Source organism: Erythrolamprus reginae, chromosome 1, assembly GCF_031021105.1.
Source record: "Erythrolamprus reginae isolate rEryReg1 chromosome 1, rEryReg1.hap1, whole genome shotgun sequence".
Taxonomy (NCBI): domain Eukaryota; kingdom Metazoa; phylum Chordata; class Lepidosauria; order Squamata; family Dipsadidae; genus Erythrolamprus; species Erythrolamprus reginae.
The window spans coordinates 419,429,151-419,446,073 of record NC_091950.1 but is presented as its reverse complement, the minus strand read 5'-3'; the positions used below and the strand labels follow the sequence as shown (position 1 = coordinate 419,446,073).

The 16,923-nt window shown below is 41.5% G+C and overlaps 1 protein-coding gene across 1 annotated transcript in view; it reads left to right on the top strand.

Annotated features, from left to right (window-relative positions):
• BCAS3 (BCAS3 microtubule associated cell migration factor) overlaps positions 1 to 16,923 on the top strand; it is an 845,338-nt gene that overhangs the window by 363,579 nt on the left and 464,836 nt on the right. Inside the window, 3 exon segments of the mRNA XM_070735381.1 lie at positions 14,140 to 14,198; positions 14,200 to 14,266; positions 14,269 to 14,290. Coding sequence (XP_070591482.1) covers positions 14,140 to 14,198; positions 14,200 to 14,266; positions 14,269 to 14,290 — 148 coding nt within the window.

The following is a 16,923-nucleotide window of genomic DNA, read 5'->3' as shown; positions in this document are numbered from 1 at the left end:
AGGAAATTCTCAAGGGTCTATTAGGAGGGCGAAAACCTCATTAAAACCTCTCCTCCTCCTCCTCCTCTCCCCTTCTCTTCTTTTTCGGCCTTCACATCCCCCCCTTTTTTAAATAAAAGTTTTTTTTAATTTTTATTCCCGTACAGACATTTTCTATCATCTCATTCCTCATTTCATACTTTTACAGAATCTTTACACATATATTATATATTTATCTTATTGCTTTATTTCGTTCATCGTCCATTAGTTTTACCATCCTCCCTTCCTATTTCATACAACCCTTCATTCTCTTTCTTCTTCCCTTCCTCCTTCTCCTTCTAAACCTACATAAACTGTTTCAGCTCCTACCCTCAAAATGTCACGGCAGAGCACTGCACACCAAGACAACTAGACACAAGAACAGTTTTTCCCCAAATGCCATCACTCAACTAAACAAATAATTCCCTTGACACTGTCAGACTTTTTACTAAACCTCCACTTCTATTTCTACTAGTTTTTTTCTCATCATTCCTATCACCCATCTCCTCCCACTTATGACTATATGACTGTAACTTGTTGCTTGTATCCTAAGATTTTTATTAATATTGATTGTTTCTTCATTGCTGATTTGACCCCTATGACAATCATTGTGTTGTACCACATGATTCTTGACAAATCTATATTTTCTTTTATGTACCCTGAGAGCATCTGCACCAAGACAAATTCCTTGTGTGTCCAACCACACTTGGCCAATAAAATTCTATTCTATTCTATTCTATTCTATCTATCCATCCTTCCTTCCTTCTTTCTTTCTTTCTTTCTTTCTTTCTTTCTTTCTTTCTTTCTTTCTTTCTTTCTACTTCCCCTTCCCTCTCTCCTTCTCCTCTTCCTTACTTCTCCTCCTGCCCTCTTCCTATCTCACTCCTCCTCTTCTCTCCTCCTCCTCTTCCTTTCTTCCTTCTTCCTCCTCCTCTCTTCCCTTCCTCCTTCATTTGATGTACTTTCTCCATTTTTCTGGGATGGCATTCCAGCAACTTTGAATTCTTTTACACAACCTTATATTTTTCATATTTTATTCCATGTATATTCCTTTAATCTATTTCTTTCATCTGTATGTGTTTGTCTATTAATACATTTCATTTTTAAGATTTTATTTATTTATTTATTTAGTCCAATACACAATACATATTGAAGAGAATAGACATGAAGTATTATATATAAAGAGAAGATATAAAAATAGAGGAGAAGATATATCTTTTTCAAGTGTTACATCTGGGTTACAACTTTCACTTATATTCAAACTTCTTTATTTATATTCATTTTCTTTTCTTTCTTTTTTTATTAAACTTTATTAATTATTAACATTAAAAAGATAACAAAACAAATGTAAAATATTTATATTCATTTTCTAACCATCTATAGAACTTCCCCCAATTCTTGTAATACAACGAATACTCTTTATTTTTTAATCTTAATGTTAATTTGTTCATTTCGGCACAGTCCAAATTTTTCTTTATTATCTGTTAGTTGTTACTATAGGTATTATTAAATATATATCTTGGGTTTTTTGTACTCCTCTGGAAAAAATCCTATTAGAAAAATTTCTGGTTTTAAGTCTGGCTTTTCTTCAACCATTTTTCCTAACCATGTTTGCATTTTAACCCAAAATTTTCTTGTTTCTGTACATGTCCACCACATATGATAATAAGAACCTGGTATTTGCTGACATTTCCAACTTTTTTACTGATTTATCTTTAATCATTTTTGATAAATTTTCTGGTGACATATGCTCTCTATAAAACACTTTATACATGTTTACTTTATATGCTGTTGCCATGACTAGTTTATAAGTGTTTTTGTAGTGTTTGATCGAGCGAATGATAATGAATGTTAAAGCGTTTTAGGATTTTTAAAGTTTTTAATTATATTAATTGGATTGTTGTATTGTATTGCTATGGGGTTTTTTATATATGTTGTGAGCCGCCCCGAGTCCTCAGAGAGGGGCGGCATTCAATTCAATTCAAATCAAATCAATTCAAATTCAAATTCAAATTCAAATTCAAATCAAATCAAATCAAATCAAATCAAATCAAATCAAATCAATAAATACTTTCCCACATTTAGAATAGAATAGAATAGAATGGAATAGAATTTTTATTGGCCAAGTGTGATTGGACACACAAGGAATTTGTCTTGGTGCATATGCTCTCAATGTACATAAAATAAAATATACATTTGTCAAGAATCATGGGGTACAACACTTAATGATTGTCATAGGGGTCAAATAAGCAATGAAGAAGCAATATTAATAAAAATATTAATAAAAAATTTGTTGCCATTTATCCAATTCTATCGTGTACCCAAAATTCCTCATCCGAATTGTTGTATTATTACCACTTCTTCCCCTAATTCAGCTTGTAACCAATAATTATATAATTTCTTCATTATTTTCCAACCCTCTCTGTCAATATCTCGTCTAATTCTTAAGTTCCCGTCATAAATCCATCTTGGTTTTTAAAAATCTTTTTCCATTGTATTTGCAAATGTGTGCCTTCAGCCCCTTTTGAAGGGCCATTATAACTTTTCAGTCGGCTTATTTTCGGCAAGGAGGGGGAAAAACCCGCTTTTCTTTCTCCTCGTTGTGTTTCCTTGAGGGAAAGAGGGCAACAGCCCTCGAGGGGAGGCACTTCAGTTTGGGGATTTGTGTAATATCTCCACAAAGCAGGAAGGAGCATTGTGAAGGGTCTCTCTTTTGATTTGATTATTTCCTCTTTTTTCTTCTTCTACCTTTCTTTCTTTCTTTTTTTTCCACCCGGTCTCCTCCTCTTCCTCCTCTTGGAGAAAAAAAGCCCTTATTTCACAGCATTGGGCAGACGGGAGAAAAAACTAGCTAATGATCTAAACCTTTTAATTCAGAAGGGAGCTTGTCTCTTTTAAGTGCTTTTCAATCTCTTGTAAACAGATGAGGTCCCAGCTTTCTTTGGCCTCTCTTATCTGTTCTCTCTCTCCCCCCCTTCTTTCTTTTTCCCTTCCATGAAATGGGTAGTTTTGTTCTTTCCTGCCCCTCTTAACTGACAGACTGGGGGGTGATGGACAAGGAGGGAAACTTAAGTTAGGTCTACGTGGGGTTTGGCCTTGCAAGCCAGATATCTATCTGTCTGTCTGTCTGTCTGTCTGTCTGTCTTCTTTCTCTCTCATTTTTTCTTTCTTCTTTCTCTCTCTTTTCTTTCTTTCTCTCACTCTTCTCTTTTTCCTTTTTTATTTCTCTAATTTTTTCTTTTCTTTTTTCTTTTTCTTTCTTTTTTTTTTCTTTCTTTCTTTCTCATTTTTTCTTTCTTTTTCTTTTTTCTTTCTTTTTTCTTCCTTTCTCCTTTTTCTTTTTTCTTTCTTTTTCTTTCTTTCTTTCTTTTTTCTTTCTTTTTCTCTTTCTCTTTCTTTTCTCTTTCTTTCTTTTTCTTTCTCTCTCATTTTTTCTTCTTTCTTTCTGTTTCATTTTTTTCTTCTTTCTTTCTTTCTTTCTTTCTCTCTCTCATTTTTCTTTTTCTCTTCCTCCCTCCATAGTCCTTCCTCCCTCCCTCCCTAGTTCTTCCTTCCTTCCTTCCTTCCTTCCCACCCTCCTTCCTCCCTCCCTCCCTCCCTCCCTTCCTTCCTTCCTACCTCTATTTACCCAGCTTGTGAAACATGTACAAGATAACAGGTATAAGTATAAACATGAATGTGAATGTGAACACAAGAAATAGGTATGAATAAATGGGGATAGTAAGACAGGGACGGTAGACACACTGGTGCGCTTATGCATGCCCCTTAGGAATGGGGTGAGGTCAACAGTAGACCATCTAAGGTTAAAGCTTTGGGGGTTTGGGGAAGAAACCACAGAGTCAGGTAGTGCATTCCAGGCATTGACCACTCTGTTGCTGAAGTCGTATTTTCTGCAATCGACTTTGGAGCTGTTTACCTTAAGTTTGCATCCATTGTGTGTTCGTGCATTGTTGCGGTTGAAGCTGAAGTAGTCGTTGACAGGTAAGATGTTGTAGCAGATAATTTTGTGTACCATGCTTAGGTCATGTCTAGGCTTAGATTAGGTTATGTTTTGACCTCTGTTTCTCGTTACGGAGTTTGTGATGGAGATTTTATTCGATCAGATGGTTTTATTCCTGACCGTTAAGTCAGAGAAAGAGATTTCCTCGGCAGTCTTTCAAGAGGCTGTTCAGATTTCAGGTCACCCAAACCATAGGAGGATGGAGACGTTAGGGGTGCAGCTTTTGAGGAATGTGGTTTAAAAATCTTTTGAGGAGGGGATTTGCTTCCGAGAAAGCAGGAAGAACAGAGGATCAGTTGGAAAGAGTGCACAATATTTGCCGTCTTTTTTCTGTTCCGGCTGTGTCCTGTTAAACGGAGCCTCCCTCTGTGAGAATATTAAATCTGTCCCTAACTTTCCTACTTTCAGCAAGTATTATGGGCATTGTCTGCCTCCCTCCCTCCCTTCTTTTCTTCCTTCTCTTCCCTCCCTTCCTCCTTCCCTTTCTCTCTCTCTCTCTTTCTTTCATTCTTTCTTTTCCTTCCCCTCTGTTTACCTTTCTCTTTTTTCTTTTGTTTCTTTTTCCTTTCTCTCACTTTCTCTCTCTCTCTCTCTCTCCTGGCTTTCTCTTTTTCTCTCTTTGTATCTTTCTCTTTTTTCTGTTCTTTTTCTTGTTCTTGTTCTTTTTCTTTCTCTTTCTGTTTCTCCTTCTTTCTCTCTCTCTCTCTCTTTCTTTCCATCCGTTGCTTCTGGTCTGGCCCTCTGGTGCCCTGGAAAACAGTACGACCCCCCTCCTTTACCTGACAACCCCTCAAGTATTATTATTATTATTATTATTATTATTATTATTATTATTTATTAGATTTGCATGCCGCCCCTCTCCGCAGACTCGGGTACCTGTATACTGCTATCATGTCCTCCCTGGATCATCTTTTTGCTAGACTATCCATGCCCAGTTCCAGCAACCTCTCTTTGTATGTCTTGGTTTCCGGTCCCCTTATCATTCTGGTTGCTCTCATCTACAGAGAGCACAATATTTTTTTATTTATACTTTAAAAACTGGTGCTGGAGAAGACTCCTGGGAATGTCTTGGACTGCAAGGCCATCCAACCGGTCAGTCCTAGGGGAGATCAACCCTGACTGCTCTTTAGAAGACCAGATCCTGAAGATGAAACTCCGGGACTGCCTTCTGCCGCACAAATCCCAGCGACTGGTTAGGTCCCACAGAGTCGGCCTTCTCCGGGTCCTTTCGAGGAAACAATGTTGTCTGGCAGGACCCAGGGGAAGAGCCTTCTCTGTGACGGCCCCGACCCTCTGAAATCAACTCCTCCCGGAGATCAGGATTGCCCCCACCCTCCTTGCCTTTCGCAAACTCCTAAAAACCCACCTCTGCCGCCAGGCATGGGGAAATTGATTCCCCTGGGCTGTTTCCATTTTATGTATGGTTTGTCTGGGATGTATGACTGTTTTATATTAAGGGTTTTAACTGTTTTTTTAATCATTAGATTTGTACTGTGTTTTGCTGTTGTGAGCCGCTCTGAGTCTCCGGAGAGGGGTGGCTTACAAATCTAATTAATAATAATAATAATAATAATAATAATAATAATAATAATAATAATAATAAAAAATAATAATAATAGAAACATAGAAGACTGACAGCAGAAAAAGACCTCATGATCCATATAGTCTGCCCTTATACCATTTTCTGTATTTTATCTTAGGATGGATCTATGTTTATCCCAGGCATGTTTAAATTCAGTTACTGTGGATTTACCAACCACGTCTGCTGGAAGTTTGTTCCAAGGATCTACTACTCTTTCAGTAAAATAATATTTTCTCATGTTGCTTTTGATCTTTCCCCCAACTAACTTCAGGTTGTGTCCCCTTGTTCTTGTGTTCACTTTCCTTTTAAAAACACTTCCCTCCTGAACCTTATTTAACCCTTTAACATATTTAAATGTTTCGATCATGTCCCCCCTTTTCCTTCTGTCCTCCAGACTCTACAGATTGAGTTCATTAAGTCTTTCCTGATACGTTTTATGCTTAAGACCTTCCACCATTCTTGTAGCCCGTCTTTGGACCCGGTCAATTTTGTCAATATCTTTTTGTAGGTGAGGTCTCCAGAACTGGACACAGTTTTCCAAATGGGGTCTCACCAGCGCTCTATATAAGGGGATCACAATCTCCCTCTTCCTGCTTGTTATACCTCTATCTATGCAGCCAAGCATCCTACTTGCTTTCCCTACTGCCTGACTGCACTGTTCACCCATTTTGAGACTGGCAGGACAACAACAACAACAACAACAATAAGCCCGTGAAAGTGGTCCCAGTGGTACTTGGCACGCTGGGCGCAGTACCAAAGGATCTCAGCGGACATTTGAAAACCATTGGAATTGACAAAATCTCCATCTGTCAATTGCAAAAGGCTGCTTTACTGGGATCGGCAAACATAATTCGCCGCTACATCACGCAGTCCTAGGTGCTTGGGAAGCGCCCGACTGGTGGTGAAATACGAAATCCAGCATAGTGATCTTGTTTGCTGTGTTGTGCTGACATAATAATAATAATAATAATAATAATAATAATAATAATAATAATAATAATAATAATAAAAAGTACTTTGGCCACCTAATGAGAAGGAAGAACTCCCTGGAGAAGAGCCTAAAGCTGGGAACGATGGAGGGCGAAAGAAGAAGGGGACCACAGAGAACGAGGTGGCTGGATGGAGGCAATGAAGCAGTTGGAGTGAGATTAAATAAGTCCATTGGGTGGATGATGGGAAGGCCTGGAGGAACATCGGTCCATGTGGTTGCGCGGGGTGAGACACGATTTCGCAACTAACAACAACAAAAAAGGTGGCGTGAGGGAGAAACACATTACCAGCTGGCCATTCCATCCTGAACAAATCAACTCGGAAACCAGCCCCACTTGCCTAATGCCTCCCATTCCCAAGGTAACAAGTTTAGAATTGCAGATTACATTAACAGAAAAGGGAGGGAAAAAAACCAAGTCCGAGAGGGGAAAAAATGTGTCACGTTATAAAGTCTGCACTTCTTGAACCAGAAAAAACGAAGGCCGTTGCGTTTTGCTTAGCAAAGGGCCCAAAGGTTAACAGCGGGAGAGCTCTTCTGAATTAAACAAAATCATTTTTGTTGAAAGAGGAGGGAGAACCTCCGGGAAGAAGCGTTCCAAATGTAAGGAGCTATTCAGAGAGAAATAACGCTGGCAACTGAAGTGGTGACGCCGAATAATGGTGGAACACAAAGAAGGGAGGGGGGTGGTCAACCTATTCTCCAAAGCCCCTGAAGGCAGGACAAGAAGCAACAGACGGAAACTAACCAAGGAGAGAAGCTACCTAGAACTAAGGAGAAATTTCCTGACCGTGAGAACAATTAACCAGTGGAACGACTTGCCTCCAGAAGTTATGGGAACTTCATCCCTGGAAGCTTTCAAGAAGAGATTGTAGTGCCCTTTGTCAGAAGTGGTATAAGGCAGTGATGGCGAACCTATGGCACGAGTGCCCCTATCTGCTGGCACATAGAAACATAGAAGACTGACGGCAGAAAAATACCTCATGGTCCATCTAGTCTGCCCTTATACTATTTCCTGTATTTTATCTTAGGATGGATATATGTTTATCCCAGGCTTGTTTAAATTCAGTTACTGTGAATTTACCAACCACGTCTGCTGGAAGTTTGTTCCAAGCATCTACTACTCTTTCAGTAAAATAATATTTTGTCACGTGGCTTTTGATCTTTCCCCCAACTAACTTCAGGTTGTGTCCCCTTGTTCTTGTGTTCACTTTCCTATTAAAAACACTTCCCTCCTGGACCTTATTTAACCCTTTAACATATTTAAATGTTTCGATCATGTCCCCACTTTTCCTTCTGTCCTCCAGACTATACAGATTGAGTTCATGAAGTCTTTCCTGATACGTTTTGTGCTTAAGACCTTCCACCATTCTTGTAGCCCGTCTTTGGACCTGTTCAATTTTGTCAATATCTTTTTGTAGGTGAGGTCCCCAGAACTGAACACAGTACTCCAAATGTGTTCAGTTCATGTTGCCCTAGCTCAGCTCCAATGTGCTTGTGTGTGCCAGGCAGCTGATGTTCGGCTCTAGGGGGGCGTTTTTGGCTTCCAGAGAGCCTCCAGGGCAGAGGTGGGCAATTAATAATAATAATAATTTAATAATAATAATTTATTGGATTTGTATGCCGCCCCTCTCTGTAGACTCGGGGCAGCTAACAGCAATGATAAAAACAGCATGTGACAATCCAATAATAAAACAACTAAAAACCCTTATTATAAAACCAAACATACACACAGACATACCATGTAATGGCTTAGGGGGAAGGAATATCTCAACTCCCCCATGCCTGGCGGTATAAATGAGTCTTGAGTAGTTTACGAAAGACAGGGAGGGTGGGGGCAATTCTAATCTCCGGGGGGAGTTGGTTCCAGAGTGCCGGGGCCACCACAGAGAAGGCTCTTCCCCTGGGGCCTGCCAAACGAGATTGTTTAGTCGACGGGACCCGGAGAAGGCCAACTCTGTGGGACCTTATAGGTCGCTGGGATTTGTGCAGTAGCAGGCGGTAATTTTGCCATTGGGCCGCATGAGAAATTGGGATGGTTTTAGAGGGCCGGACTAATATAATTAACTCAGTTCTACCCAATACTGTATATCGATTTGTCCAGGTCTGTTCTATAGGAACCCGGGAGGCAGCAAAGAGCGCACAGCCCAGACGTTCGTAACTCAGTACGCCTGGCATTTATTTTTATTTTTAATTTCCTCGGAAGCCCTTCCACGTAAACTACCAGATCGTGAGATCTTTCCTGACAAGCGTCGTTTAGAAAAGGGATCGAAATAGGAGGAGGAGGGATGGGTGTGTGTGTGTGTGTGTAGAAGCATTCAGTTAAAAAAAAAAAAGACGGGGGGAAAAAAGAATTAAATTTAAAACACTAATGAGAGAGGCACGAAAATCAGAGTATCCAAAAAAAACCCAAAACTGAAAGTGTTCACTTTCCTATTAAAAACACTTCCCTCCTGAACCTTATTTAACCCTTTAACATATTTAAATGTTTCGATCCTGTCCCCCCTTTTCCTTCTGTCCTCCAGACTATACAGATTGAGTTCATGAAGTCTTTCCTGATACGTTTTATGCTTAAGACCTTCCACCATTCTTGTAGCCCGTCTTTGGACGCGTTCAATTTGATCAATATCTTTTTGTAGGTGAGGTCTCCAGAACTGAAGACAGTATTCCCAATGTGGTCTCACCAGCGCTCTATACAGCAGGATCACAATCTCCTTCTTCCTGCTTGTTATACCTCTAGTTATGTAGCCAAGCATTCTACTCGCTTTCCCTACCACTTGACTGCACTCTTCACCCATTTTGAGACTGTCAGAAATCACTACAATACAATACAATACAATACAATACAATACTCAGATTGAGGATTCCTTTTGCCCAAGTGCATTATTTTACATTTGGAAACATTCAACTGCAGTTTCCATTGCTTTGACCACTTATCTAGTAAAGCTAAATCATTTGCCATATTACACACGTCTCCAGGATGTTGACAGCATAGTCAACAAATGGACTAAGCCCAATTTTTCTTGAACTCCGTGGACCTTTATCTAACCCCAAGCTGGTACTAAACCTTAGTTGAGAAGATTATGTCGCATACCTTGCAGTGACCAATTAAGGCCCACAGGGTTGGACTTCTCCAGGTCCTGTCGGCTACACAGTGTGTCAGTTGACGGGGCTGCATAAGAGGGCCTTCTCTGTGGTAGCACCGGCTCTCCAGAACCAAGTGCCCCTGGAGATCCGCACTGCCCCCATCCTACTGGACTTTCAGAAAGCCTGGCTGTGCCCGCAAGCCTGGGGCCATTGAGCAATATGGTATCACCTAGATCCAGCCAAGAAAATATGAATGGTTCTATTTTTATGGGGTTTTAACTGTTTTTATATTGCTTTTAATTGTTGTACACCGCCCAGAGTCCGGAAGGAATTGGGCGGCCTATAAATTAAACCAAGCAACAAACAAATTAAAATAAAGCCCCCGGAGAGGGGCAGCATACAAATCCAATTAATAAATAAGTAATAATAAATAAAATAAAGGGGGAGAGCAGTACTAAAGGCCAGGAGACAGCAAGGAGCATGAAATAGCCGCCCATTGTTCCTCCATCTTCTCAGTCTCAAGTTGTGCCTGTCAGTTACACAGCAGCTCGAAGGGAGACGGGTTTCTTCTTTTTCTGTTCTGTTTTTTTGGAGAGTCAGTTTGAGATTTTCATTTTGTAAAAGCAAATCCAAAGTTTTTCTTTGGATTAGATTCATGGAGTAGAGTTTCTATCTTGGAAGTAATTTCTAAAACATGTCTTTCCTTTTTTTCCCTTCCTTCCTTCCTTCCTTCCTTCCTTCCTTCCTTCCTTCCTTCCTTCCTTCCTTCCTTCCTCCCTCCCTCCCTCCCTTTCCTCCCTCTATCCATCTTCCTCCCTCCCTCCCTTTCCTCTCTCTATCCATCTTCCTTCCCTCCCCTCCCTCCCTCTTCCTTCCCCCTTCTATGAATCTTCCTCCCTCCTTCTTTCCTTCCTTCCTTCCTCCCTATCTCCTCTGTTCCTCCCTCCCTCCTTCTTTTCCTTCCTTCCTTCCTCCCTATCTCCTCTGTTCCTCCCTCCCTCCTTCTTTTCCTTCCTTCCTTCCTCCCTATCTCCTCCGTTCCTCCCTCCCTCTTTCTTTCCTCTCTCTTCTCATCTTCTTTCCTCTCCCCCCTCCCTTTTTTCTTTTCCTGCCTTTTTATTTTAAATAACCAGAATGTACGAAGAAAAGAAAAGGCCTCTTTCTTTTAAATTTTCTACATTTTTATTAAACCCTGTTTTCTTTAAGAGAACAATGGTGCAGCCTCACCTCAAACTCCAAAAAATTGATTGTAATTCTTTGGAACAGTTATTTTATTACATCTTGTTTTCCAAAAGGACAATATTTGCAAAATGTACACCTTTTATTTCCGCGGCGTATTGATGGTCACTTCCAACGAACTCTTTAGAAAAGCCTGGACAGATATGAATAGGGGAAAACAAACCACTTACCACAACTGAACAACCCTGCATAAAATTGCTCATCAGATTCCTATCTGAAACCGACGCGCTCGGCATTCTGAAATCGAAGGAGGACTAACATTGACTGGATTTCAATCTTTGCAAATGGTTTGAAGCCAGTTCTTGGCAGGTTACGCAAATCACCCAATAGGCCTTACATGCATGTTTGGAGAGCAAATAAAAGTTTGTGTATTTAAAGGTAGAAATGGCAGATTTACTGCCGATATGGAAAGGAACAGAATTACCACGCGCAAAAACATATGAATGTGATACAGACCAGAAATCGTATAGTTCTGGTTTGGTGTATTTCAGCCCTACCAGGGGTGGGTTCTTCCCGGTTTGGACCATTTTGCTCGTACTGGTATTGACCCTCTGGTGACGTCACGGACCTGGTTCGGTCGGTGCCGATCCGTAAAAAATATTTATTTATTTTAAATTTATTCATTTTTCTTCTGAGCATGTGTAGGAGAATATAGTTTGTCGGTTCAAATCTCATCACCGGCTCAAGGTTGACTCGGCCTTCCATCCTTCTAAGGTGGGGGAAATACGCTGGCTCTGTATAAAAGTGCTATTGCTAACATGTTGTAAGCCGCCCTGAATCTAAGGAGAAGGGCAGCATATATATATGATTTTTTGTCACTGTACATGCATAATAATAATAATAATAATAATAATAATAATAATAATAATAATAATTATTATTATTATTATTATTATTATTATTATTTATTAGATTTGTATGCCGCCCCTCTCCCGAAGACTTGGACGGCTCACAACATAGATCGTGCAGAATGCAGCTGCGAGAGCAGTCATGGGCTTCCCTAGTATGCCCATGTTACACCAACACTCCGCAGTCTGCATTGGTTGCCGATCAATTCTAGGTCCCAATTCAAAGTGTTGGTTATGACCTTTAAAGCCTTCATGGCATTGGACCAGAATATCTCCGAGACCGCCTTCTGCCGCACGAATCCCAGCGACCGGTTACGGTCCCACAGAGTGGGCCTTCTTTGGGTCCCATCAACTAAACAATGTCGGTTGGCGGGCCCCAGGGAAGAGCCTTCTCTTTGGCGGCCCCGACTCTCTGGAACCAGCTCCCCCAGAGATTAGAACTGCCCCTACCCTCCTCGCCTTTCGCAAACTCCTCAAAACCCACCTTTGTCGTCAGGCATGGGGGAACTGAGATATCTCCCCCGGGCCTATACAATTTATATAAGGTATGCTTGTGTGTATATCTGTTTAATAATGGGGTTTTTTAATATTTTAAATTGTAAATTATTAGATTTGTTATAAACTGTTTTTATTGTGTTGTGAGCCGCCCCGAGTCTACGGAAAGGGGCGGCATACAAATCTAATAAATAAATAAACAAACAAACAAACAAACAAATAAATAAATAGCAATAGAACAATACATTACAAATCTAATATTAAAAATTTAAAAAGTTAATTAAAAAACATTAATATAACACAATCAATATCATGAAATCATCAACTACGCCAGTGTTTCCAACCTTGGCCACTTGAAGTCTATCTGGACTTCAACTACCAGAATTCCCCAGCCAGCGAATGCTGGCTGGGGAATTCTGGGAGTTGAAGTCCAGATATCTTCAAGTGGCCAAGGTTGGGAAACACTGAACCTACGCAATCATACACACTCAACCAATTTATTGTACTACAGAGGTCAGAAAAACAACAAAGGGGGTGGGTGGGTGGTTGTGTCAACGAGATGCGCTCACGCGGCACAAGAGGAAGCAAACCGGCAGCGAGGCAACATAGAACCCACCCCTGAGCCCCTACCGATTTTAATGGTTCAAGCACAAATTAATTGTTCCATTGTAAAATAAAAAAACAAACAAACAGCAAAGAAAAACAAAACAAATTATAAAAAATTCCTACCCAAATTAATTCCGTACAGCCTGGTGAAAAGTAAATTGGGGCTCAGTTTCTTCCATCCCAACCTCTCTTTTAGGCATTCATTTTATCGTTGATCTGTACCCGTGGTCTTGACTTATAACCCTTCATTTAGTGACTGTTCAAAGTTAGAAGGGCGCTTAAAAGGACCCGTTTTTCACACTTAACGACCGTTGCAGCATCCCCATGGCCACGAGATCAAAATTCGGATGCTTGGCAGCTGCTTCATATTTATGACGGTTGCAGAGTCCCGGGGTCATGTGATCCCCTTTTGTGACCTTCTGACAAGCAAAGTCAATGGGGAATCCAGGTTCGCTTCACGACCGAGTTACTCACTTAACAACAGCAGGATCCACTTCACAAGGGTGGCGAGAAAAGTCGTAAAAATGGGGCAAAAGTCACTTAACAACTGTCTTGCTTATAAATATTGTTAATTATAATAATAATAATAAATTTATTGTCATTGTCAAAACAAACGAATTGTCATTGGCAACGAAAGTCATGTGACACCCAGAGACCAGTCCCACCATACATAAAATTTAAAAATAGAATAAATAATAGTATTAGGTACAAAACAGTTGGGTTTGCAATATACAAACAAGCTAACAACAAATGTCTGCGTGTATTGAAGCGCTATAGCTTTAAGAAGTAGAGTTGCAAATTGCCACAAGAGGGAGCTAGAAAGCCCAATTCTCTCTCTGCTTTCTCTGCTCATTTTGCTGATTCACTGTGACTGATGTAGTAAGCTCTGTGTTTGATGTATTTGTAAGCTGTAATGTATGACTGATATGTAAGACAAAGTAAGACTTGTAATATTATTATTGCATTGAGAGATATTGACTAATCTGAATGTTCATGACTGGACTGTTAAACTTGACTACGATATTTTCTAAAATAAACACTATTTTATACACTTTAATGTGTCTGTCTGTATGACTCAATAATTACTCACATCTCCTGGATATCTGCTGGAATCCCACGTTTTCCTCTGTGTATGTCTCTGATAACTCAAAGGTCGTTCTGCACACTCCTAAAAAATTTATCTGAGCGAATAATTATATTATCCATTATATTTGTAATGATATAATTATTAAATCATAAATGTATCTGAATGAATTCTCTTTCTCTCTCCCACCAGGTAAATTGAACAGTCAAGATTCTTACAACAATTTCACCAACAATAATCCTGGAAACCCTCCGTCTGTCCCCGCTTCCCAGCCTCACTGTGATGGTCCCTCTTGCTCAGATCAAGCAACCTATGACTCTAGCACCATCACGAAACGTACCGGGTGAGTCAATTGTTTTAGAATGGCGATCTCTCTATCTTCCCCCTCCCCTCCTTCCCTCCCCTCCCTTCCCCTCCCCTTCCTTATATCCTTCCTTCCTCCCTCATTCCCTTCCCTATATCCATCCTTCCTCCTCCCTCCTTCTGTCCTCTCCTGCTTCCCCTCCCTTATATTTATTTATTTATTTATTTATTTATTTAGTTAGTTAGTTAGTTAGTTAGTTAGTCCAATACACAATGAGGGTTTTACTGGGTATACACACACACACACACACACCACACACACACACACAGTAAAATACATGATGAAGGTTATAGAGGACATACCCATAGTAAAATATATCTAAGAAAGAATAGAAAAGAAGGTATAGTAATAGAACATATCAATGAAAGAATAGAAGAAGAGATATAGGAATAGAAGAAAGGTATAGGAGATATAGGAGAGCAATAGGGCAGGGGACGGAAGGCACTCTAGTGCACTTGTACTCGCCCCATACTGACCTCTTAGGAATCTGAATATGCCGTAGATAATCTAAGGGTAGGTTCCTCCCCCATTCCCTTCCTTCCTCTCCCCTTCCCTATATCCTTCCTCCCTCCCTCTTTCCTTCCTTCCCTCCCGCTTCCCCTCCCCTTCCCCTATATCCTTCCTCCCTCCCTCCTTCCTTCCCCTCCCGCTTCCTGTCCTGCTTCCCCTCCCCTTCCCTATATCCTTCCTCCCTCCCTCCCTCCTTCCTTCCTCTCCCGCTTCCCTCCCCTATATCCTTCCTCCCTCCTTCCTTCCCCTCCCGCTTCCCGTCCCGCTTTCCCTCCCCTTCCCTATATCCTCCCTCCCTCCCTCCTTCCTCTCCCGCTTCCCCTTCCCTATATCCTTCCTCCCTCCCTCCCTCCTTCCTTCCCCTCCCGCTTCCCGTCCCGCTTCCCCTCCCCTTCCCTATATCCTTCCTCCCTCCCTCCTTCCTTCCCCTCCCGCTTCCTGTCCTGCTTCCCTCCCCTTCCCTATATCCTTCCTCCCTCCCTCCCTCCTTCTTCCTCTCCCGCTTCCCCTCCCCTATATCCTTCCTCCCTCCCTCCTTCCTTCCCTTTCCCTTCTCCTTCCCGCACTCCCTCCAGGCAAGGGTTTCCCTGTCGCTCACGTTACTGGTACAGTTGAGTGGGCAGCTCTGTGTGACCAGCATGCACATGCCAGCACATCTGTGCAAGATTTGGCTTTTGCACATGCGCAGGAAACAAAATCTCACATGACGCTCGTGCACGCATGAGATTTTGCCAACTTTTTGGTGGTTTTTTGCTTTTGCGCGGAAGCAAAGAAGTCGCTGAAAATGCACAGAAGCCAAATCTCGCACGGGCAGGGGCACCCACCAGCCGGTCAAGCAGAACTGCACGCGGAGCTTCATTTTCCCTACCACGCTATAGAGTGGCCTGTACCGGTAGGAACCCAATACTGCCTCCCTCCCAGACAACCCTCTTAAATAAGGCCTATGGGAGCCTGAATGTTTCAATTTTTAATTATATTTCCTCAAATTTAAATTTTTTCTTCTTCTTTTTAATAGTTTGTGCGTGCTTTGTTTCTTCTTATAGCCTGTCTGTATTTGGAAGCTGGTTAGGGCCTAAAAAAATTAAGAATCATTCAAAGCTCTTCAACATTTAATAAATCAAACGATTTATTCATGGAATAGTTTGGCATATTTGCTTCCTCAAAGCATCTTAAAACTGGTTGGAAAGACAACATAGCAACACACGTAGTCTTCAACTTACAACCCTCCGTTAGTGACCATTTAGAGTTACAATGGCGCTGAAAATAGTGACTTATGACCGTTTTTCACACAACCTTTGCAACATCTGTGTTCGGGAAACTTCAGATCGTGCAGAATGCGGCCGCGAGAGCCATCGTGGGGCTTCCTAGATTCGCCCACGTTTCTGCACACTCCGCGGCCTGCACTGGCTGACGATCGGTTCCGGTCACAATTCAAAGTGTTGGTAATGACCTTTAAAGCCCTACATGGCATTTGGGCCAGAATACATCCGGAACCACCTTCTACCGCACGAATCCCAGCGGCCGATAAGGCCCCACAGAGTTGGCCTTCTCCAGGTCCCGTCGACCAAACAATGTCGTTTGGCGGGCCCCAGGGGAAGAGCCTTCTCTGTGGTGGCCCCGGCCCTCTGGAACCAACTCCCCCCCAGAGATTAGAACAGCCCCCACCCTCCTCTTGTCTTTCGCAATTACTTAAGACCCACCTTTGTCGCCAGGCATGGGGGAGTTAAGTTATCCTTTCCCCCTAGGCTATTACAAGTTATGCATGTATGTTTGTGTGTATGTTTGGTTTTTTATAATAAGGGTTTTTTAGTTGTTTTTATTAATTGGATTGTTCATGTTGTTTTACCACTGTTGTTAGCCGCCCCGAATCTGCGGAGAGGGGCGGCATACAAATCCAATAAATAATAATAATAATAATAATCCCTTGGTCACATGATCAAATTGAGACACTAGGTCTGTGATGGCCAACCTATGGCACTAGTGCCACAGGTGGCACAGAGAGCCATATCTGAGGACACACAAAGCGGTGCCCTAGGTCAGTGTTTCCCAACCTTGGCAAATTGAAGATATTTGGACTTCAACTCCCAGAATTCCCCAGCCAG